Raw genomic sequence first — 21,545 nt, forward strand, 5'->3', positions numbered from 1 at the left:
TATGATACAGCCCTGAATGCTTTTGCTTTTACTTCACAGGAGAATGCCCACTTCAGTATCTCAGAGTCACTAATCGCTGCCATTGAGCTGATGAAATGCAACATGATGAGCCGGCAGCTAGAGGAGGAGGAGGAAGAGAGTGACAAGGAGATCCAGGAACTTAAACAAAAGATTCGCATTCGGCGCCAGCAGATCCGCACCAAGCACCTGTTCCCTACCTGCCAGACAGGCTCAGATAGTGGGTGATGTCTTTTGGGCTCATCAACTGGTGGGACGTGGGTTTTCTGCCCATTAGCTGTGTTTATAGCATTCTGTAAAGACAGGTATCTGTCTTTACATGGATACATCCTGTCTTTACATGGATACATCCTGTCTGTTCATGGGAAATAATCATATTGTTACCAGGGTGCTGTAGAGATTTGCAAAACTCTGCTACTATTGGAAGACCATAGTGGGACTGATGCTGTAGACTAGTGATACCTGTGCCATGGTGGCATTGAATTGTGAAATGGCTTTTCAGCAGGAATGCATAATATTTTCCACCCTTCTGTCCCTCATTACCTTGGCCCTGCCTGAATGTCAGCTTCTCCCTTAGCTGTCAGTGACCTGTTCAGACTGCTTCTGCTGATGGCCTAGCTATGTTGAGTTTCCTTTGTTTCCCAGGCCTTGTGGCGACAGACAGTGAGTCCCAGTTCAGCTCTCATGGCTCCATGCAACTATCTGATTCAGGTTCTGCAGAGGACGTGGAAGAGTATGAGATCCAAGGTAAGAAGGAATGGCTGTGTCAGGTGCTTGCTTAGAACCAGACTTCTCTTGGGTGTGATTGTGTTGAAGTCAGTCACACTGAAGAAGAGCATGTCCTTTGGCCTTCGAGATGGCTTCTTCCAAGCAGATGGTTGAATCGTGAGCATGAGCAGAGCAACCAGTTTCCCTCATGTGGCAGCATGACTGGCCTTCAAAATCTTCTGTAATCCTTTAGAGTACAGTGCCTCTAGCTTGTAGGTCATTCCTGTTTCACTTGCCAGATCTGTGGAGCCAGCACCACAAATTTAGAAGAGAGAGATGGGAGAGTCCTGCTCTCCTCCTGCCCAGGTAGAAGTCACAGTTTTGAGCACTTTTGGGTGGGAGCAGCAGATGCTGATCACATCCTGACCTGTAATACCTGTGAGCTCTGTTCCTGGCAGCTTGTGTAGCCTGCAGGAGAGTTGTATGAGTCCCTGGGTGTCCCTTTCCTTCAAAGCCTGGTTCATCCTCTAGGATGGATGACTCATTTCTCAGCAATACTTCCATCAAGCTGACTATAAAATACAATAAGGGAAGACAGTGCAGTCCAGTCTCTAGCTCTGGTCTCAATCTTCCTGTTTCTGACTGCTGACAAAAGAGCCCTGTTTCAGTCCCTGAGGTCTAGATTTGGGCTCGTTTTTGAAGTCTGTGGAGGGGTGTGTGAATTCATTTCTGGGCTTCTCTCATGTTAGTGCTGCTCTTGTGTTATGCCCTTTCTCTTTGGCTGGGCCAAAGCACTGAAGTGAACTGTTTTGTCATCACCATGTTATACAGATGGTAACGATGGATCTAACCTGATTCAAATGTCCAAGAACGGCCTCTCAGTGTCAATGGCTTCCTTGTTCTCAGGTAGTACCCCGCAGCGCTCCCTTGCGGCACGCGCGCGTATGTGTGCAAAGTGTGTGTGTGCGTGCGCACGTGCACACTTTTCAGTGTGTCCCCTCTGGGTATCACAGGGAGAGCAGAAGCCTGGATCTGTGTACAGGCATCTGAGGTGTTGAGTTCATGCTGCATCAGCGGGTCAGCTTCAGATCAGACAACAAAATCACTGAAATTCGCTGCCAGACCCTGACTCAAATCACTAGTGAGGGTATTTCTACTATTCTCTCTCACCACTATGGGCATACAGACCAGCTTCTTGTTACCTCTGGTTTGTCTGATTTGGGAACAGTGAACAGCATCATCCAAGTAACAGTGGAAAAAGCCGTGGAAGGGTGATATGTTGCAGGAGAGCAGAAAAGAGCTAGAGGAACTCTGCTGTGGGCACGATCCCAGGGTTGCGTTTTCTGTACGATATTTTGGATATATCAAGCACACTCGCTGCTGTGGTAACCTACCTTGCCTGGAGGCGGGTTCAGCAGGGCAATGGTGCAGCATTGCAGCTCTGTAGCTCCTGAAGGCAGAGCCTGGGCTGAGTGAGGGCACAGTCCTTCTGCAACGTGGGACTCTCCATCCCAGAGAGTCTGTCCCTCTCCAATGTTACAGCTTTGAGTGGAGCTGCCCTGCAGCTTCCACTGTAAAGGATTGCTTCTCTGATCATATGCAAGATGGAGAGAGCCAGGAGGGAAGGAGCATTGCTTTTAAAATAACCCTGCTGTCAGCTTTCACCTATCAGGCAGGGCTAGCACAGGACCAGAGCTCCAGCTGACATGTTGGAGAGAGTTACCCTGCTCGACTCTGTGGAGCTAGGGTGCTCTAACTCTGGTCTAAGCTATGGCCAACCTTTCCCATCCTGTTTAGGCTTGCTTTAGGGAAGAATCCTTCCACCAGGAAGTCCTAGAAGAGATAATAGGGAGAGGGTGCAGGCATTTTGTTCACAGAGGAGGCCCTGGACGCTGTGGTCATGCGCAGTGAGGTTTCACTTAACTGGTGCTGCTGATCTATGATGTTGGGCATTCAGTGTCAGCATGTTGCTCCTGTTGGACATAATGGCACATGGAGCTGTCAGTCCTACCCTGTCTTGTGTTTACAAGCCCTATGGGTTTAATGCCAGGGTTTCCTGTCTGCAGTTGAGGTTGGGGAGGGAGTGGTGACATGATGCCTGTGCTAGCCCCTGAGGGAGGCTAGGATCAGATCTAGCTCTGTTTCTCATCCCTGAGATGATGCCAGATTCTGCCCAAGACCCCACCTAAAATGCCTGGCCCATCCTGTACTGAGTGTTTGCTTTAGTTTGTCATAGTCTAGGACCATGCAATGCCTTTCTGCACAGAGCTGAAGGCAGCAGAGCATGGCAGGTATGTCTGCCAGTGTTGTACGTAGTTGGGAGGCTGCGTTTGCTAAGTTCCCTGTTTTCTGCATCTAGAAATCTGTGTGATCTAAATATGTGGATTGCTTAGCATTGGGATGCTTTCACGTGCCTTATTTTAGCAATGGATGTCAAACAAGGAGGGTTAAGTGTCCATAATGGACTCTACTGTCATGATGCTGTGGATTTGCTGGAAGGACTGTGAAAGTTGCCTTGATTCTTTGCATATCTTTTCCCTTTCTGAAGTCAGGAGCATTTCAAGGAAGGGTCCTTCTTGTCATTCACACCTGCAGAGTGCTGTGCTCTGCTCCTTTTGGAAGTTCCACTCCTCTTTGTGCCAGGGCAGCCGCAGGAGGCAGCCCCACTCTTCCTGACAGCTCAGGGTGTTGGCGCTCTCGGCAGGGCTGGACTGTGATCTTATGGGACTTGGTGTGCAGTTGGTGACAGGCCAGGAATGGATGGGCGCCATGTGGGTCTGTATAGCCAGCCTGCTCAGGGTAGATGAGCAGAATGACCCGACAGCTGAACCTCCCTGTGCCACATGCTGAGCAGCTGGGTCAGGAGAGCAGCTGCTTGTGGCAAGCCTGTGTTGACTGTGATCGCTGCAGATCTTGTTCCTAGAGCTTCCAAGGATGCAAAGAAGGGGACCCACTAGGCCTGGGGCTGTGGCATTGGCCTCTTTCCTGCCTTGACCTAGAGTCCTTTCCCCTCACATCCCTTCCTTCCTTTTTTGGGGAGTTTGTCTATAATGAAACAGGGTTTTTTACCATCTGCTTCTATCTGTTTTGTACTGCTGAAAGCATGTCCTGTCCCAGGGTTCCTCTACCATTCAGATGAATTCCCTGTCAGGATTTAACAGAGAAACCTGCCAGAGTGACAGCTGAGTGATGAAAGCAGTGCTTGGAAACTGCTGCTGGTACCCGAGGCCGGCACGAAGGAGGAGTATGTGGCTGGAGGAGTAGTGCAGCCCTGAGCTGTTGTGGAGCCAACCACTGCGTGGAGAACAGGACCCCACAATAGCTTAGCTTGGACCCTCCCTTCTAGGGAGGGTGTGATGGGTTTCTGCAGAGGGCTGGCCCCTGTGGCTGCTGGCCAGTTCACTGCATTGATTTTGACATGTCTTTTGAGTGTTGCGCTTAGGCTGCCAGGCCCCATCATTGTGTGCGTTGCTGATGAGCTGTGGCTCACAGATAAGGTTTTATCTTACAGGTTGCAGTTAAGTAGTGAGAAGTATTCTGCATCCCATTGCTAATCCTCTGCATACTAAATGTTGTTTCTAACCCCACTGTCATGCTCTCCTAGCTCCAACTCTGTGTGTGTGTGCTTTTTCAGGCCATGTAACCTCTAGGACTTGGCGTGTGACTTGTACCAACATTCACTTGTCATCCCCCAACTCTAGGTCCACCGTGTTTTCACAGCATCCTCACATGTCTTTCCCTTGCAACTCCAAGGTGACTGGTTAGATTGCACCTCTCCTTGCTGCTCCTTTTGACTGGTAGAAGTTGATGCTGTAGTTTACACGTTTCTAAACAGCTTGATGAGTTTTAAAGTGAAGCTTTGGCTTGAAGTGAGTGTATTTGCCTGCCCTGCCCTGCCTTCTCCATCTTGTACCTGTTTGTGATTCAGATGCAGACATCAAGAGGAACCCAGCCTCCAGCAGGAAGTCATTTCGGTCTTCAGAGTCCATGTACGTCTTCAACTCGTAATGGGACATTTTGGTACCAAGTTCCCCTTCTTGCCCAAATCTGCTCTTCCATACACGTCTGCTGCTATTTCACCTTGGAGTGGGCATCCCTCCCTCCCCACACTTCCTTAGGAGTGGGGTACAGCTGTGTCCTAGTCTTGAATTTGGGAAGCAGCAACTGGGATGATCAGGATCAGTCACATGCTACTTAGTCACGAGGTAGATATGATGTGGGTTAGTGAGGAGAGATCTCAATACCTCCTATTAGGTAAGAGGTTGGGGAGAGGAGCTGGCATAATTTGGAGCAGTCAGGCTTGCTCTGGCTTGCTACTGAGGTCTGAGCTTCCGCTACCTTCCCCTCTCTCAGCTGGGACACCCTATTTGCTGCTGCCTTCTCTCCAACCCTTACTGCTCTGCCGTGACCCAGAGGTGGAACTGCTGAGACATAGCAGTGCTCCCCAGTTCCCTGTACGGTGCAACAACAGCTTAAACACGAAGCACTCAGTCCTTTTTCCTAGCACTGCCCCAGGGTAGAGAGGTGGGAGTTTTGGGCACTTAAATCACAAACCATTTTAAGCGCAGCTGCTGTGTTAATGCTCTGAAAACAAGACCCCTTTGGGATGCAGAGATGCGCTGCATGTTGGGTGAGGTGAAAAGCTTTGTTTCTGCTTGGCAGCTTCTCAGGTAGGTTAGTACTGTGAGAGCAGTTAGTCTCATACAGACACTGGCTCCCACTTTGCAGTTTCCCCTGCAAATAGGGCACAGGTTTTAAGTGAGATATTTCTGTGCTTGCCTTTCTAAGCTAAAAGTTGCTTTCTAAACAGAGGTGTTTGTGAAGAGGGCATAACTCTGAGATGTCTGGTACTAACTGTCTCCTTCATTGTCTAGATCCCACTCCTTTCTCAATTCAAACTCGGCAGAGGCCGTGGCCATGGGTCTGCTGAAGCAGTTTGAAGGCATGCAGCTCCCAGCTGCCTCTGAACTGGAATGGCTGGTCCCGGAGCACGATGCTCCCCAGAAGGTAAGTGCGTGTGTGTGTGTGTGTGTGTGTGTGTGTGTGTGTGTGTGTACACATGCAGAAGGATGTCACTGGGACAGTTTTATGAAGGCATGTGGGCACTGTCTGGAAGTGCCAGGACAGAGATGAGATGGTAGTGAAGCACACTGGGTGCAGAAGCATATAGTGCAGAGAAATTCCTCTCTGGAGGGATCCCTTTCTACAGGGAATCTCTCCTGAAATCCCAAATCACTGATTACATTTGATCATTTGATCTTGAACCCGTGGCTTTGCATCTACTTGTGTCTGCTGCCTAGGAGCTTTGCTAATCCTGATGATGTCTTTGTGGTACCGTAGAAGGGAAGGATGGATTTTACTCTGGCTGTTTGCGTTTCCCTGAGGTGTGGCCTTGGCACAGCTGTGTGGTACCTTGGACAGCATGTGGTGGCCAGGATGACTGCAAGGACAGAAGAGGCAATCTGGGAATGACAGCAGTTCTGTGCAGGGTAGAGCTGGAGCAGTGGCTCAGCCTGCCACAGCTGCTCACTGGCCACTCTTGTGGAGTGTCTTGATGGGTTATTTGTTGTTGGTTTTCAGGGTCTGGAATGGTCTCTAAAAAAGCTCTTTAGGCATCCTGGCTGGTATAGGAAAAGGCAGCTTTCCAGAAAGCTCCCGCTAGTATGTTGAGAATGTACAGTCTCAACTGAGCATTGCCCAGCTGGATAACATAAGCATGTTCCCCTGTGGTGTGGAGGGCAGTTGGAAATCTCTGCGAGTGGTGCCTAACACCAGTTCCCCTCCTCTGCTGAGACTGGCTGTGAAGGTAAAAGGGAGCTTTGTCTGTTGGTGCAAACCTCCTGGACAGTCCGAGACCACTCCTAGACCCTGCATGGCATCCCTGCTGTGCCTGCTCAGAGCCCTGCCGATGGCAGCACACCGATCTGGGGCCTCTCTCAAGTAAACATGCTGCCAATACGTCAAATGGTTCCTTTACTGAGGCACCGATGTTGGAAATGGACTGTTAGGGCTCAGTGGGATCTGGCTGAGTCTCCTTTGGGCACCAGAGAAAAGAGCTAAGAGCTGAAGAACTGCTTAAAAAACAGGCGGTGTTTCCGGTGGTGTTGAGAGCTCTCTTAGAGCTACCTAACCCAGCCCTATGGATGAGACTTGTTCTCTGAGCCGCTTGGAGCGTGTTCTTTTCTGGTGTTTTGCAGCCATGTCCTGCTGGAGAGCAGTGCCTTGATCTTTTCCTACTAATGTTTGTCTTCCATCCTCCTTGGTGCTGAGCTCTCTGCCGAACTCTTCTGCTTGCCTATGACCTGCTCGTGCCCTGCAGCATCACAGCCTGGTGAATTAGGAGCTCAGCTCTTTGTGGGAAGCATGGGGAAACTTGTCCAGCTCCCTGGGCTGCCTGGAGAGTAGGGAGAGGGTGAAAATGCCTGAAAGAGCCCTTGTGGAGATGGATGCAGCAGAACTTGGCTCTGACACTGGAGTCTCCTATAGCAAAGTGCTCAGATTCCCAGGGAAATCCTTTCTGCTGCCCCTCCATTCAGCTGCGGCAGCCTAGTTTTGGGACACATGCAGGCAGTGGGTGCCAGGCTGTTTTCCGGAGACCTGTGGTTGTAGATGCCTGTTAAGCCATGCTGTTGCATTGCCTTTGTGCTGCCAGGCAGGGATCTGACCCTCTTGCCTGCCTCTCCCAGCTCCTGCCCATCCCTGACTCTCTGCCTATCTCTCCTGATGATGGAGAACACGCTGACATCTACAAGCTGAGGATTCGTGTGCGTGGAAACCTGGAGTGGGCCCCACCGCGACCACAGATCATCTTCAACATTCACCCAGCCCCAACGTAAGGACCTTTATGGCAGAAGGCTCTCCGGGTACCTGCCCTTTCTCATCAACACCAAATTTAATTGTTTTCTCCTTCCTGCTTAGCACGCGGGGCTGCTCTCTGCTCTTAGCTTGACAAATCTGCGTTCAGTCACCTCTGGCAGCTGGTGCTGCAAGACAGAGTTAGTGCTTGCAGTCATGCCTTTGGTTTGCACTGGGGCACAACAGGGGCTTTTCCCCTCTGAAGTATTTTCTGTGTTTGAATGGCAAAGGGTATGGCTGCCTCTGTCAGCCAGGGCTGTACCAATGCCCATCTTCTGGTGCCACCTGCTCTCAGTGCTGGACCTGTGTGTTGTCTCTTATCTCTGGGCAGGAGGAAGGTGGCTGTGGCCAAGCAGAATTACCGGTGTGCTGGCTGTGGCATCCGGACTGATCCTGGTAAGTGCTTGGACCCTGACCTGTAGTTGGAAAGTGGGAAATAACTTACGAACAAGTTGAAAACACAGAGTGGGTGGATCATGGTAGAGCTCAGCACAAGGTCACCGGGAAATGGTACGCTGTTCCCCGTGATCATTTCTCAGGCCTTTCTCAGCTCTGCCTGCGGAGCAGCCTCCTTCCCCAGGAGGTCAAAGGATGGGGGAGGCCAAGAACAGCTGACCTGCCCTTCTGAGAGTGTTTTAGATATTGACTCACCTAAGACAAAATCATCTGTGGGGGATCCTGTAAAGCAAGGGGCTTTGCACCATTTCTTTGTGTTGTCTGGTAGGCTAAAGTGTCTACAGTGGCTGTATCCACAAATTTAGGTCACAGTTTTCATGTGTCTCTCTAAAATTCCTGCTAGCTTTAGGCTGATGGGCCATCCACTGCTGCAGTGCTGTGGGTACAACTGCAGAGCTCTTGGAAGCAGCTGCCTTTCCTAACTGTGTAGGTAGATTTGGCTACATGTGATCGACAAGTGAGTTGTAGGCCCAGAGACTTTTTGACAGTCCATGGAGGCACTTGTAGACCCCAGTGGTGAGTGGGGGCTGCGGCTGGAGAAGGGACTGGCAAGGCTGCCTTGCCTGCTGGAAACCAAGCAATGCTGGAGTCTAGTGTGTGGCTAGGCAGAGCCTGCCTGCACCTCCGCTGATTTTTTTCAATCTCCTTTGGCTTGGCCAGATTACATCAAGCGGCTGCGGTACTGTGAGTACCTGGGGAAATATTTCTGCCAGTGCTGCCATGAGAATGCCCAGACAGTCATCCCCAGCCGCATCCTGCGCAAGTGGGACTTCAGCAAGTATTACGTGAGCAACTTCTCCAAAGACCTGCTGAGCAAGATCTGGAGTGACCCACTCTTCAACGTGCAGGATATCAATGCTGCCCTGTACCGGAAGGTGAAGTCTCTCAACCACGTGTGGGTAAGACCCTTTCACGTACATTCCTGAGAAAGGTAGTTAGGTTTGGGTGGGGTGAGCGGCTGCGTTCACTGCTCTGGTTTTGTTAGTGAGTTCTCCTAACTGCTATTTCTGTAGTGGACTTTTCTCTGAGATCTCGGAGCTTGGTAAAAGGAGCCAGGTAGCATGAGGGAACATGAGAGAGTGGCTAAGTGACTTTGTCCAGCATCAAACAGCAAGTGAGTGGTAGAAGTGGAATTAGTCTGTCCTGACATCTCCATTTGGTCCATCTCCAACTGTAATGACCTTTTGGAGAAGCTGGAGAGAGGCAGATATTTCAGTTTTTGAGGCTTAAAAACCTGTGCTCTTTCCATTTTTCCATTTACATCTTGATTCCCAGTGGGAAGGAATTTGTCAGGTGTCCAGCTGGGCCTTGGTTTACTCCTTTGAGCATGGGGATGGGTTGTTGTACTCACTCTATCCAGCCTGATGTAAACACTTCTGTACTTGGAAACAGCAGCTGAGGAGCAGCAACAGTCCTCTCACCAGAGCATGAAGTGGAGCATACATATTTAGTTAAGACCTGTGCTCTGTTTACCAGTTTTGTGTCCTGTCTTCCTTAACAGCTGCTGCGAGTCCAGCTCTTCCACATGAAGAACATGTTTAAGACCTGCCGACTGGCTAAAGAGTGAGTCCCGGAGTGCAAGTTCAAGCTATTTTGCTGCCCTATGTCTGTCCCATGGCAATTTGCCATCTGTGCAGGGGGGGATCTGTGCAGACTGTGGGGAAATAGGGTCTTTCAAAGTTTATCRCAACATCTCTGTGACCTCTGAGATTTTTTCCATCTCTGACCTCTAGCACTGTTGAAGTGCTAGGGCTCCAAGGGGGCTACAAGCGCTGGTGAAGCCCAGTCCAGGGAACTGAGGAGTGCACTGGGTTCTACTTCATCAACTGCAGCTGCAGTGACTGGAAGGGAGCTGATTCAGGGTCCCATTGGCAGCCCTCACTTCCTAAAGGCCTCCTCTGCTGTGATACATGCTTTGTACCCACCGTTCCTGGGCTTGAGGAGGATTGGGATCATTCCAGGGTCTCACTGCTAGTGGCTGGATAACTTAAGATACGCCGGCTGCAAACCCAGAGCAACAAGCCTGATTCTTCCCTATGGAAGAGAACAAACACCACTGAAACCAGCAGGAATATGTGATGGGATATATGATGCGGAGAGTATATGAAGGCTCAGAACAAGGCTGTGTCCAGAGCTGGCCCTGTTTGTGCCCCTCCTGTGCCACTCCAGCTCACTAGGAGCCTGCAGACTAAAATGTTAACTGTTCTGTCCCTGCTGATTGCTGTCAACTGTGCCAGGTCCTCCAAAGCCAGTGGCTCTCAGCCGCTCTCTGATGCTGTGGGACAATTGTGCTGCAGCAGCCAGGTATGGGGGTGGGGAGAATGAGCAGTGAGTGAGTGAGGAGGTGGGTAGAGGGAGAGACAAAGGAGAAGCAGTGGAGAGAGAGGACTGAGTTAGTGGAGTCTCTTCACTCTAAGGTCTAGCTTCTCTGCCCTTGCAGCATCCTAGACTCCTTTGATGCGGTGCCTGGCCATTTGACGGAGGATTTGCACCTCTACTCCCTGAGTGACCTCAGTGCAACGAAGAAGGGAGACTTGGTGCCTCGCTTGATAGAGCTCCTGAAAGCAGGCAGCCTGCACGTGCAGAAGTGCATGGTAAGGCCTCCTAACCTGCCTTTCACACAGCTCAGCATCCTCTGGAGCACCCTTTGGAGCGAGCTTTGCTGCATAAATAACCAATGGAGAAGCCTTTGACTAGCAGGGCAACCGCAAAGCTAATCAAGTTAACTGATAGCAGCCCCTGCCAGTTCCACAAAGTTGCCACCATGCACGTGCAGGTTGTTTCTTATCCTGGTTTGATTCTTTACCCAACACATGCTGATTCTGTCTTGCTATGCTCAGTGCTGGGGAGGGACAGTCCTGCATGGGTAGAGCAGGGCACTGTGTCCTCTCTACTTCCCACTTGTTTTGTCAGGGAGATGAGCATCTGGCCAGTTCTTCCTCACCTTTTCTCCTTCTAGCTGTGCCAAGCCAAAGGCTTCATCTGTGAGTTCTGCCAAAATGAGGACGACATCATCTTCCCCTTTGAGCTCAACAAGTGCAGGACGTGTGAAGGTGAGATGCTGGGGAGAAATGGTGAGATGATGGGGACAGATTGCCTGGCCTGGTGATATCTCCCATTTTGTTTTCGAATGTCATTGGTGCTAACACGAAGTGCTGAGCCAAAGATGGACTCAGACAGACCAGATGCTTGTGTGCATGACCTGTTCATCTGCACTGCTTTGTAACACCAGCCAGCATTATAATCGTGTTTGGCCAGAGTTGCTGGTAYGGTGGAGAGTGTAGCTGCCTTCCTGACTCTGCAGTGTGCTGCCTGYCCCAACTGCAGCCTTCAGGGTAACAGCTCTGTCCTGCAGTGAAGCATGTGCTGTTGGTCACTGCAGAGTCAGCACTATGAGTGCAGCGTCCTGGGAGCCTTCACTTTCCTTCTGCTGTGCTTATGGGAGAGGCTGCAGCTTGGACATGGCTTCCCTGCCCTAGCTTGGATGGCTGTTGTTGATCTTTTAGTGCCAACACAAAGTCCAGTTAGTTAGGGTCCTGGAAGTTTTGTCCCTGTGCCCTTCCTGCCTGCAAAGAAATCCCCAGGCCTCTTCAGGAGTGATCTTTTGTCATGCCAGTGCTAATGGCCAAGCATTTCTCTACTTCTTTGGAGCAGATTCTGAAATGCCTTGAAATGACTCCTACAAAATGCTAACCTTGATTTGGCAAGCACAGTGCCAGGGAAAAATCTGGGTAGGGTCACTGCTCCTTGGAGAGTTGGGAAAGCTTGRAGAGAGACCTTGTGAGGAGCAAAATACCTCATGTGCATGCCCAAAAAGCTTTTCTAGCCATCGCAGGGTCACTGTGATGTGGCTTCTTGCTGCTTCCAGAACAGTACCAGACCCCTGCCCTTCTAATGCTTGTTCTGCCATGGCTTTTTTTTTCAAATGTCCTCCTGGACCAGTCTAGAACATTATCTGCAGAGTATAGAGAGCCAGGCAGTCTGTGTTGGGCCTGTGTCATCCTTCAGCTCTCAGCCACACTCTTCTTTTCTCCCCTGCAGAGTGCAAAGCCTGTTACCACAAGTCCTGCTTCAAGTCCTCCCGCTGCCCCCGCTGTGAACGACTTCAAGCCCGCAGAGAGCTGCTGGCCAAGCAGAGCATGGAGTCCTATGTCTCGGACTATGAAGACGAGCTGGAGCAGCAGGAGGCAGTGGCAGCCACATGAGCATATCACGACAGAGGAGCAGATGGTGGGTTTATTTATGCCGGTGGCCTTTGTCACTAGAGACTGAGTGGACTCCGAGCCAAATGGACCCGTGGGAGGGCTGGCTTGCTGGGTGCCTGGAGCCCTGTCTCGAAGGGATCTGCCTTCCCCTATGCAGCAGTGCTGAGCTGGGGAAGGGGGATTTTCCATCGTCTGGTCTGCTCCAGGTACCAGTTACACCCACTGATGCCTTTGCTTGGGGAAAGGCAGCTGCTGCTGTCTATCCTGCAGGCAGAACATGGGCCTTTACCAAGCAGTTGCTGATGTGCCTCTCTGCACCCTTCGCCTTTGGGTGCTGCTGGGCCAGGCAGGGTTGCGCTGCTAATTCCTGTGCCCTCCTCCCTGGGCAGGATCTCCAGTGGGGTYGGCACTTTCTGCTCATCAGCTGGATGCTGAAAGCTCTGGCCATGTCTGCTCCCTGGAGGGGGGGATCAGCTCTCTGACTCCTTCCATCCTGTGCCCCGCTGCTGGTGTGTGTGTACATGGAGGGGGGCTGAGTTTTTGGGGTGACTGTGAATTTAACAGCTTCCTTTTTCAGATCTGGCTTGGGAGTGAGCAGGGAGCCTTCACCTGCCAGAGACCAATTGCTGTCACTCCAGAGCCAAGCAGAGGAGGTGCAATGGTGAAAATGCCTGACTTGTGTCTTGCCTCTCCGTGCTGTCTGTATGGGCTGCTCTCTCTCCCCTTTGCACCACGGTGTGCTCGGCAGAGAGACGCATTGCGCAGGGAGCAGCTCGGAAGTGCAGCTGCACAGGGGGACGTTGTGGCTGGGCTTTCAGGGGAGGCAGGTTTGCATGGTAGGAGAACGCAGTAAGTGAAGCAGGGGGGATCCTTGCCCAAGCGAGCTGTGCAGTGATGGGATCTAGTGCCCAACTGCTTTGCCCGTCCCTTCCCCCTCGCACTCCTAGTCTGTCCTCCTAGGGGAACGTGTCCTGCTGTAAGGGTCATGTGTGACCTCACCCCTGGCAGTGGCATGAGGACCTGCCTGGTGCCCAGGTATCTTGTACCTGGGATCGTTTGGGATGTGTGCAAAGTCTGTTTTTCAGCCCTCTGGTTGCCTCTCCTGAGCCTGTGTCTCAGTTTGTTCTTTTAGGTTGTTTCCTTTTAATTTGCTGGAATTGGTTTTATTTTTTTAATATGGCTGTTTGTCTTTTTAACTGTTTGTTCCTCTGGGAGGTGGTGCTTGAAAGGCCTCCATAAGGGGCATGCAATCTGCTTGGGACTCACTGATACAAAAACCTCTAGAGCTTTTCTGCTCCCTGCAGTTTGTCCCTGAGCAGGGCTGGTGTTTGCCAGGTGTCCCCTCTCCCCACAGGTCTCCTGCTCCCTGTGGGGAGGGGGTCCCTGATTCAGGTAGAGCCTTGAGGCTTCCTGGCTGCAGTGGAGCAGGGTGGCCAGACTGCCTACTTGCAATGGGAGCGCACTTGGGAGAGGGGTTTGGGAATGGGATAGTCAAAGGGTTAATCTCTCAYCAAGACAGAGCTGGCCTGCTATGACCAATGGCTCTGGGTGTTCAGACCCTGCAGCACACGGCGAGTGCTGCATTGTGGGCCAGGTGCTCTCTTTAGGAGGTGACTCTGYGTACCATGGGGATGATTAATCTTATGGCATGGGAGGGAAGAGGAACACAGGCAGGTGCTCAGCACAACTGTAGCACGGTTGGGAAGCACCTGCCTGGTCTGACCGTCACATGTTAGGAAGAACAGTTTGGCCTGTGTACGTGCAGGAAGGGTGCTGAGGGACAGAGGGGCAAAATGCAGTGGCAGAAGGCATATGAGGGCAATAGCTCTCGCAGCATATGCCCTTGCTTGAGGCTTGGATGTGATCTGTTGTGGGCTGCCCCTGCTGAGTGACGGTAGAGCTGTAGGGCAGAGGCTGGGATGCGGAGAGCTGGCCGCCRGGCGGGCGCAAGGCGAAGCCTGGCTGAGCGAGGTGCTCGGAGGAGCAGGCGCCCCAAGCCTCGCTAGAGGGGGACAGGCTGTTTCACAGCAGCAGCTCTGCCTTGCTGCCCTGCTGAAGGTTGCAGAGCCCCAGTGTGATAGATCAGGCTGAGATCTTGCAGAGATGCAGCTGTGTGGGCCCAGGTGAGTGGTAGCAGCTCTCCAGGGTAGGATGCCAATAGCTGCAGTGGTCTGTTCTGTGTCATAGCTCATGGGCGCAGCCTATTCCCTGGAGAAGCTGCATCAAAAGCTGCAGATCTGGCAGGGGTCTCTTTGTGGAAATCACCTCCAGCTCTGCCCTTGTGTCTTATTAACCCAAGGGAAGAGAGGCTGGGTGCTCTGCGGCATCCGGGCAAAGCCAGGCTCTGCTAAATACCAGCTCCAGTGGGCCTAGCATGTAAAAGGCAGTTTAGCCCTCCCTCACCTGTCTTTATTGCCTCTTCCTGCCTTTGTCCTGCTTGTTCTCCCCAGGGGAGCAGCTGCTCTTTTGCTCACTGTTTCAGCCAGTGGGCAGTCACCAGCCTGAACTCTGCAAGCCCTGGGGCTGCCAGAAGCTGGTCCCAGCTTGCCAATGGAGAGCAATGCCTTGGTTCTTGCTTGCTGTCTCTCTGTGCTGACCTCTTGTGCTGCTGTCCAGCTCAGCAAAGACTGCGTCAACCTCCCTCCCAGCATGTGTCTGAGCTGGTATCCTCCCTCCTAGGAGCTGGCTCAGAGCAGGGCAACTTCAGCCATGCTGTTTTGTTTCAAGCACTTTAATGTTGTGGGACACCGGCCGAAACACTGCCCGTGACTGTTTCTAGAAGCACTGAGCATGTTTAGAGAAGAATGAGTGGATTTTGGTTTACTTCTGTTTTCTACCCGCCATCATGGGCTCTATCGGGAAGCACCGTGGGACTGGAAACCTGGCGGCGGTCTCCAGCGCAAGGTTATGCACAACACTAACAAACACTGCTGCCTTTCCCATGGCAACACAGCACTGACTGCTACGAGTAACACTGGAAATCGTCAAGGCGCGCGAGCTCTTTGTAAGTAGAGCAAGGGGCTGCCCCTGGCACTTGACTGGAGCCCTCCTCACTGGACTATCGCACAGCATAGCAATGAAAATGCCGTCCCTCATAAATTAAGTTAACAAATAAGAGACCTGTTGGTGTTGTGGCAAATTACTTTGGGTGGAATGAACCACTGGCATCCCCTCCCAAGGCTGATGCTGCAGTGCCTGTTGGCTGCATGGGCAGGAAGGGACGAGGCAGCGAGATGCATTAGCTGACAGCTGACAACAGGTAGCCACAGGGCAGCCCTGATTCTCCCAGCTTTGCTGCCCTGGGCCAGGGAGACGTGTGACTGGTGATGCATAGCTGGGGGTGGGACCCCATGGCTGGGAGGGGGTTATTGACACCAGTCATCTGGTTTGTAGCACCTCTGCAAACTGTCTGCTGGAGCAAGGACTGCTGGCAGGAAGAGTGAGCTGCTGAATAAGGGCTGCTCTATAACACGTCCCCTTTCTGAGCTTTTCTTTACTGCTGGAAAAGGGGCCCAGTGGCAAGGGCTTGGCCTGAGTCCAGCTGCCACTTCCCTGCTTGCATCTCTGCCCCACGCAGCAGGGCTCTCCCTCTTAGCAGGGCTGCATGTCTCCATAAACACCACAGACGCAGAAGATGGGGATTGTAAACTTTAAAATCAAAGGCCAGGAACTCCCTGTGTAAGGACGATGTGAAAGCGTTGCACAGCGCTCGCTCTGCATGGGCTGAAGCATGGATTCTCAGGGACTGGCAGGCAGGGAAGCTGCTGGGAAGCCTGGCAGGAGCAGCTGAGTTTCTTGAGCTTTTCCCCAGAAACACCTTGCTCAGCTGTGGTTAAGCTAAGCTGTGGTTAGCAGCAGCAAAGGAGATTTTTGGCTTATTCCCAAGCACTGCTGCTGAAGTTTTCTGACAGGACCTGGCAGGCTGAGGGGGGAATCTTGCAGACATGAGTAAAGCTGCGACAGCTGAATTACCCCACATAAACTCTAGGAAGGGTCTAGCATAGCCGCCCCAGCAGAGGGGCTATAGCAGGGGAATGATGCCAGAGAAAAGAAACCTGCAACACCCAGGCACTTGCTGCTTTCTGCAGTATCTCCTCCACGAGCACCCAGGGCAATCCCTGGTCAGAGGCAGGGTATGAGCCAGCATCTTGGCAAAGGCACTGCCTGCCCCAAGCACGGAGAGGCACAAGCAGTCATGAGGCAAGCCTGGTCCGTGATCCTGTTTGCTTGTGTTCTGGGCACCGCAGCAGCGTTCACTTGTTGAGCTTGTGGGGGGCATAGCGCCGCTCAAACTGGCCCACGTCAAACTTCCTCTTGCAGCCAGCGTAGTTCATGTAACGGATCTTCCCGAACACGGCCCGCTCTGCCCAGCCCTGGTCGTGTATGCCGCAGATGGACCACAGGCAGCCTGCCGGACACAGACACACAGTGTCAGCTCTCCCTGGTGCTCAGAGGTGCCTGCGTAGCCAAAGAGCAGCTGGGAGGTGGGAGCAAAGGAAAACGGGGCTGGAGCAGGGGGAGAAGGGCTGGATTCTTTGTAGAGAGCTCCCCTCGCCCTTCCTTGGCCATCAGAGGTAAGAACACCACRCCACGCCCCCTTTTGCAGCTTGCCTACATATCCGTTGGGATCCCTCCCGTCCAGCTCATAGCGATCATTGAGGTAGATGGCAAACTGCAGGGCCTCTTCAGGGGAGCGGGTCCACTCTAGGATCTTTTTGGCCCAGTACATCCGTAGGAAACCATGCATCTTGCCCTCCTGGACCATTTGAAGCTGCAGAGAGAGAGACAGCCTGCAGGAGCAGGTCCTTGCCCATTTGCCTCTCCCCTTTGGGAGAACCTGGGCACTGCTGGAGTGCAACATCCACCTACCCACAGGGTCAGGCCTCTGCTGGCAGCCTGGTCGGAAAGGACCATGCCCAAATAAGTGTCTTCTGATCACCACAGTGGGTATCCCTCCCTGTGGCCTCACCTAACCCTTCCCAAACAGTTCCAGGATGCATCCACTTCCTCCTCCTCCTCCTCCTCACCTAGGAGCAGGTGAAGAGGTGGCAATACAGACATGCCCAGCTGGAAGGTCAAACCCCCCACTACCAAGTTTTAGGAGTGCTGGATTGACGTGGGTTCCAGGCAGACAGCATGGCTTCAGCCTGYCTGGTGGGGCGTGAGGTCTCAGGGAGGCTGCTCAGTATTTCAAGATGAGAAGATGCAGGGTACTACCTGGGCAGCGTTCCAGAGCGGGTCATGTGTGCTCCCCTGCTCCAGTTCCTGCAGCTCATAAAGAAAAGGCCTCTTGTCTTTAGCATGGAGCTTCAGTGTCGTTTGCGCCCAGTCGTAGGCACCTGTGAGGCAGTGAGACCAGAAGCGACACTGAGAAACCTGCTCCCTGCAGGGCTCCAAGACAGAGATGGGAAAACGGGCTGCTGAGGGCACCATGCACTGGAGACACCAACCCTACAGGCAGCCCTGGAAGTAGTGGTTTCTCCATCTCTCTTTCCACAAGGCATCAGCAACTCCTATTCTACATCCAGAAGGTATCAAAGGATGGTATGCTACTGCCCCAATGGCTCCTCCCCTAGCAGAAAGGAAGGACTGCCAATTTGGGGTGACCACAGCAGGCAGCGGCCTAGCTGCCGGTGTTCCCCCACCTGGCCCCAGTGTGTTACCTTGAACACTGTCGTAGTTCTTGTTGTAGTAGCAGAAGTTGTCAGCCAGCTCCCGCCGCACCACAGCCTCCTCCACAAAGGTGTCCACAGACTCCTTGTACTTCCTGCGGTGTTTCCGCACCTCCAGGATGGCTCGCTGGGTGGAAATCTGGCCTGGGGAYCAGGGGAGGGAGCAAGTCAGGCTGCCACTCTGAGCTGCTGTGCTCAGCCCTGCTGCTGCACAGTGTCTCYACTTCTACCCTGAGCCCTGTGCACAGGGTGGCACCACATGGTGGTGAGAGCTGAGACACTCACCAAAGTGGAACCACGGTGACAGGTTGCTGAGAGCTGCCTTGTTGGGGTCATTCCGGTGGGAGCTGAAGGATTTCAGCCGCTCAGCAATAAAGGATTGCAGCACAGCCAACCCTGCAGCAGCACCGGGGGTCGCCCACTCCACCTCCTTCACAGTGCGGTCCACCTGCAAGCTGGAATAACAGGCCTCCCAAGCAACGGGCTGGGCAGCAACCAAGCAGCATGAGCACATTTGTCGTATGAGAGCTGAGCTCCAAAAGCTGATGTTCTTCAGCCAGTGCTGCCCTGGATGTCCTCTCAGGATTGGCCGCAACCAGCAAGCCCCCAACCCATGCCAGCCTTCTATCAACTAGCCCAGCATCCACTCAGCACAACTGCCTCCAGTGAAGAGCTGACATGCGCTTGTTGCCTGGTAGAATGGGGTGGGAACCTGCCTTTCCCAGGGTGCCCTCAGCTCTAAACCACCTGTGTGTGACCTCAGGAAAGTCACTGTGCCCTCAAACCCCATCACTCCCCTGCCAGGATCACAAAGCAGCTGTTAAACTGTCTGGGAGTGGATGCCAGTTGGGGTGAAGGGGTGGCTCCCTCTTACCTCTGCTGGGGTGGAAGGGGGGTATGGGTGTTGAATGACTGGAGGAAACTCAGTCAGGAACTCTGGGAGCTGACTGTGGATTTTGCTCCGAATGGTCCTGGCGCTGTATTCCTGTTTGGGGGAGGTGACCCAGCAGGGCACAATGTTGTGGGCATCAACCTGGGAAGCAGAGCCGTGGAGGAGACTATGAACAGGAGAAAAAAGCAGTCCTGATGATGTGACTTGCAGATGATCCTTGCACTGCGCTTTCTGACAGAATGGGGTATTTCCCACTTATCTGGCTAAAGCTGGAGCATGAACAGGGGGACATGGGGCAGGACAACAGGATTGGACTGATAGGAGAGAGAATGGGAAGATGTTTTGATGTACAAAGAAAAGCAGCATCCAAGGGACAGCCCAATTAGCAATGCCTGTGATCACAGCTGTTTCATGAAAGGGAACTGAAAAGATTGGCTCTACTCCTACAGCACCAGGAAGATTAATGGGAGGGTCAGGGAGACCCAGGACAGATGTCCTCACCTCCCCTGCTCAAGTCACTCCAGTGCACTTCCACAGGTATGAAAATCCAGAGAGTAAGTTTTTTCTGTATCTCACCAGCCAGGATTTTCCCCAGSCTGCCCACTCCCCTCCCAGAACGCAGGGACCTACCTGTGCAAATGGCACATCTTCCGGCAACCGCTTTCTGACGTCTTCCACCCACTGCTGGGGGACACGGAGGGGACAGAAATCTGTCACCAACCCGCCCACGCCATGCTTCACCACAAATGTGGGTAGCACATCCTTGGCGTAGCCCAGCAGCAAGTGAAAGGGGATGTTCAGCTCTGTGCACTCCTGCAATGAGGGAGAAAAGGGTAAGACAAAGTCTGGGCCTCTTAAGACCTAATCCTACCCTGATCTCTGAAGGACTGATCCTGCTCCTTCTCCAGGAGCTCTGTCCCTGCCATATCACACAGGCCCCCCCCCCACATCATATCCCCACAACGGTCCGTACCTTGGCCACCTCCTGCAGGCCCCTCAGCATGAAGCCATAATGGCGGATGGTGGCATCCAGGAATCTGGGCACCAGGCAGAAGCAGACATACAGAGGGAGCTCTTGTTTGAGGGCCAGCCGCTGGGCGTAGAGGAAAGCCCAGTTATCTGCAGAGAAAGAGCATGGGGCTGTATCAGGGGGATCCTCTGCCTGGCTGAGCCTGAGTCCGAGTCTCAGTCGATCTGGGGAGTCACTAAGCTGGGGCCTTGGCTGCCTCCCCAGCCTGTTTTGTGTCTCTGTCCATCAGGGCAGGCTCAGGCTGATGTGGCCCTGCTGTAGGAGGCTGGACAAGGGGATCTCTTAGGGACTTGATGGAAACAGGTGATGAATGGCTGCAGGGAGAGGGAGGCAGTCAGGGAGGTCTGCAATGGGAATCTTGCCAGTGCTCAGCAGAGATCCCACAGCGCCAGCTCCAAAGGCTACCGGGGGCACCAGTGCTCAGCCTTTTGCCTGAACTGTACGGAAAACCAGTCAGGGACAGCTTTGCAGGGACCATGCACTACAGTTGTCTCTACCCAAACTCCCTGCCACATCTCTCTGTTCTGAAGGGCTCAACCCTGGGGACATTGCCAGTCACCGATTACAAGTCCGGCTCTGGAGAAGAGCTCTTCCATGCAGGGAGAGAACAGGTCTCTCAYGACCTGGAGTGCTTTGTGTCTCAGTCTGCCAGCCCCTGGATAGGCTGGTTCATACCTTGTACGCGCTGGTCTCGGGACATCCAGTAGAGAATGCACTTAGCGTTGTCTTTGAGGTCAGAACCCTGTGAGATAAGACGAACCCGCTTTTTATTGTACTTGAACTCCTGCACGGATCGGGCTGCCTTCTGCCGGGCCTCCCGCACTGCCTCCTCCAGCTTCTTTGTGGCTGCCTCCTTCTTATTCCTCTTTGGAGACAAATGTGGCAACTCTGTGGCATCTGGTTCAGCCTCAGGCTCGCCCCCTCTGTCTGCTTTTCGCTTCCCTTTCTTCTGGGGCATCCTCAAGACCGTCCTAGTGGGTGGACAATGCTGAGACAAGTACTGCAGCCTCCAGGACCTGGACCAGGCAGTTGCAAATGGGATCACCAATCGTGCCAGAGTAGCGTGGTGATATGAAACCCCTGTGAACAGACACAAGACCTCCTCCACCATCTGCCCGAAGCTATGAGTGGAGAAAAACACTTAGGAAAGCATCCAAAAATGGCAAAATAAGAGAATCCAGTTTGGCATGGCAGTGCAGACCCTTGGGGGTGCGCCAGGTAGACCTGAGGTACAGCCTTTGCCTACAAGCACGTCACTGGATGAGGCCACCTAGTCCTTTGTCCACTTGCCATATAACTGCGAAGATGTTAGGTGTGCTGGGGGTGATGCGGCCATACTGCCAGCAAGAGAGACCTGCTYGTGACCATAAATTGGTCAACCTAGCTTCGCTTGGACCCCTTGCAGACCTTCACGCTTAACGTTGCAACACCCTGGGGCTGCCCCCACAGCCCACCTGGCTGGGCCCTCGCTTCCCCGGCGCTGCCAGGCCCTGGCAAGCGGCCGGAGGGGTTCGGTCCCCCATCTCGGGGCGGCACTGCAGGGTTTGCCCTCTGCTCTCCACCCCCGGTGCCTGCCTGGCCGCCGCGGCGCGGGGTCCCTCGGGCTCCCTTCGCCCTCGGCTCTGGCGCTGCATTTCCCCAGGGCCCGCAGCTACGGGGAAAACCCCTGAAGGGGGAGGGGGCACGGACTGGGGGGGGGGCCAGGGCCG

At 53.1% G+C, this 21,545-nt stretch overlaps 2 protein-coding genes across 7 annotated transcripts in view; one reads left to right on the forward strand and one right to left on the reverse strand.

The window, feature by feature from the left end:
- The window catches only part of RUBCN (rubicon autophagy regulator), a 29,949-nt gene extending 14,590 nt beyond the window's left edge, over positions 1-15,359 (forward strand). For 2 of the 6 annotated variants that reach the window (XM_085325152.1, XM_085325155.1), the window contains 12 exons: positions 40-238; positions 664-765; positions 1,558-1,632; positions 4,655-4,715; positions 5,601-5,733; positions 7,413-7,558; positions 7,913-7,977; positions 8,698-8,936; positions 9,539-9,600; positions 10,478-10,631; positions 10,997-11,090; positions 12,079-15,359. In XM_085325152.1, coding sequence (XP_085181278.1) covers positions 40-238; positions 664-765; positions 1,558-1,632; positions 4,655-4,715; positions 5,601-5,733; positions 7,413-7,558; positions 7,913-7,977; positions 8,698-8,936; positions 9,539-9,600; positions 10,478-10,631; positions 10,997-11,090; positions 12,079-12,242 — 1,494 coding nt within the window. In that variant the 3' untranslated portion in view covers positions 12,243-15,359. Of the gene's footprint in view, positions 1-39; positions 239-663; positions 766-1,557; positions 1,633-4,654; positions 4,716-5,600; positions 5,734-7,412; positions 7,559-7,912; positions 7,978-8,697; positions 8,937-9,538; positions 9,601-10,460; positions 10,632-10,950; positions 11,091-12,078 lie in introns of those variants that run through there. The other 4 variants (XR_014898244.1, XR_014898245.1, XM_085325153.1 and 1 more) reach the window with 4 other exon arrangements.
- A 19-nt stretch (positions 15,360-15,378) lies between these two features.
- Positions 15,379-20,948, reverse strand: LOC146584253 (deoxyribodipyrimidine photo-lyase-like). Its single transcript, XM_085325157.1, has 9 exons — positions 20,512-20,948; positions 19,780-19,925; positions 19,437-19,619; positions 18,789-18,947; positions 18,200-18,398; positions 17,906-18,058; positions 17,460-17,581; positions 16,854-17,013; positions 15,379-16,650 (listed from the first exon to the last, which is right to left on the reverse strand). The coding sequence occupies exons 1-9, from the start codon at positions 20,945-20,947 to the stop codon at positions 16,496-16,498; spliced, it is 1,713 nt and encodes a 570-aa protein (XP_085181283.1). The 5' UTR covers position 20,948; the 3' UTR covers positions 15,379-16,495.
- Between the last annotated feature and the right edge of the window lie 597 nt (positions 20,949-21,545).

This window comes from Rhea americana, unplaced genomic scaffold, assembly GCF_003343005.1.
Source record: "Rhea americana isolate MKP2758 unplaced genomic scaffold, rheAme1 scaffold_96, whole genome shotgun sequence".
Lineage (NCBI taxonomy): Eukaryota > Metazoa > Chordata > Aves > Rheiformes > Rheidae > Rhea > Rhea americana.

Bases quoted from the DNA above. Each gene is read 5' to 3' on its own strand.
- LOC146584253 (XM_085325157.1), bottom strand. From the start codon at position 20,947: ATGGTGGAGGAGGTCTTGTGTCTGTTCACAGGGGTTTCATATCACCAC. The intron at 19,620-19,779 runs GTACGGACCGTT...CCCTCATTGCAG, and splicing joins GCCTGCAGGAGGTGGCCAAG to GAGTGCACAGAGCTGAACAT. The intron at 17,014-17,459 runs GTAGTACCCTGC...CTCTCTCTGCAG, and splicing joins CGCTCTGGAACGCTGCCCAG to CTTCAAATGGTCCAGGAGGG.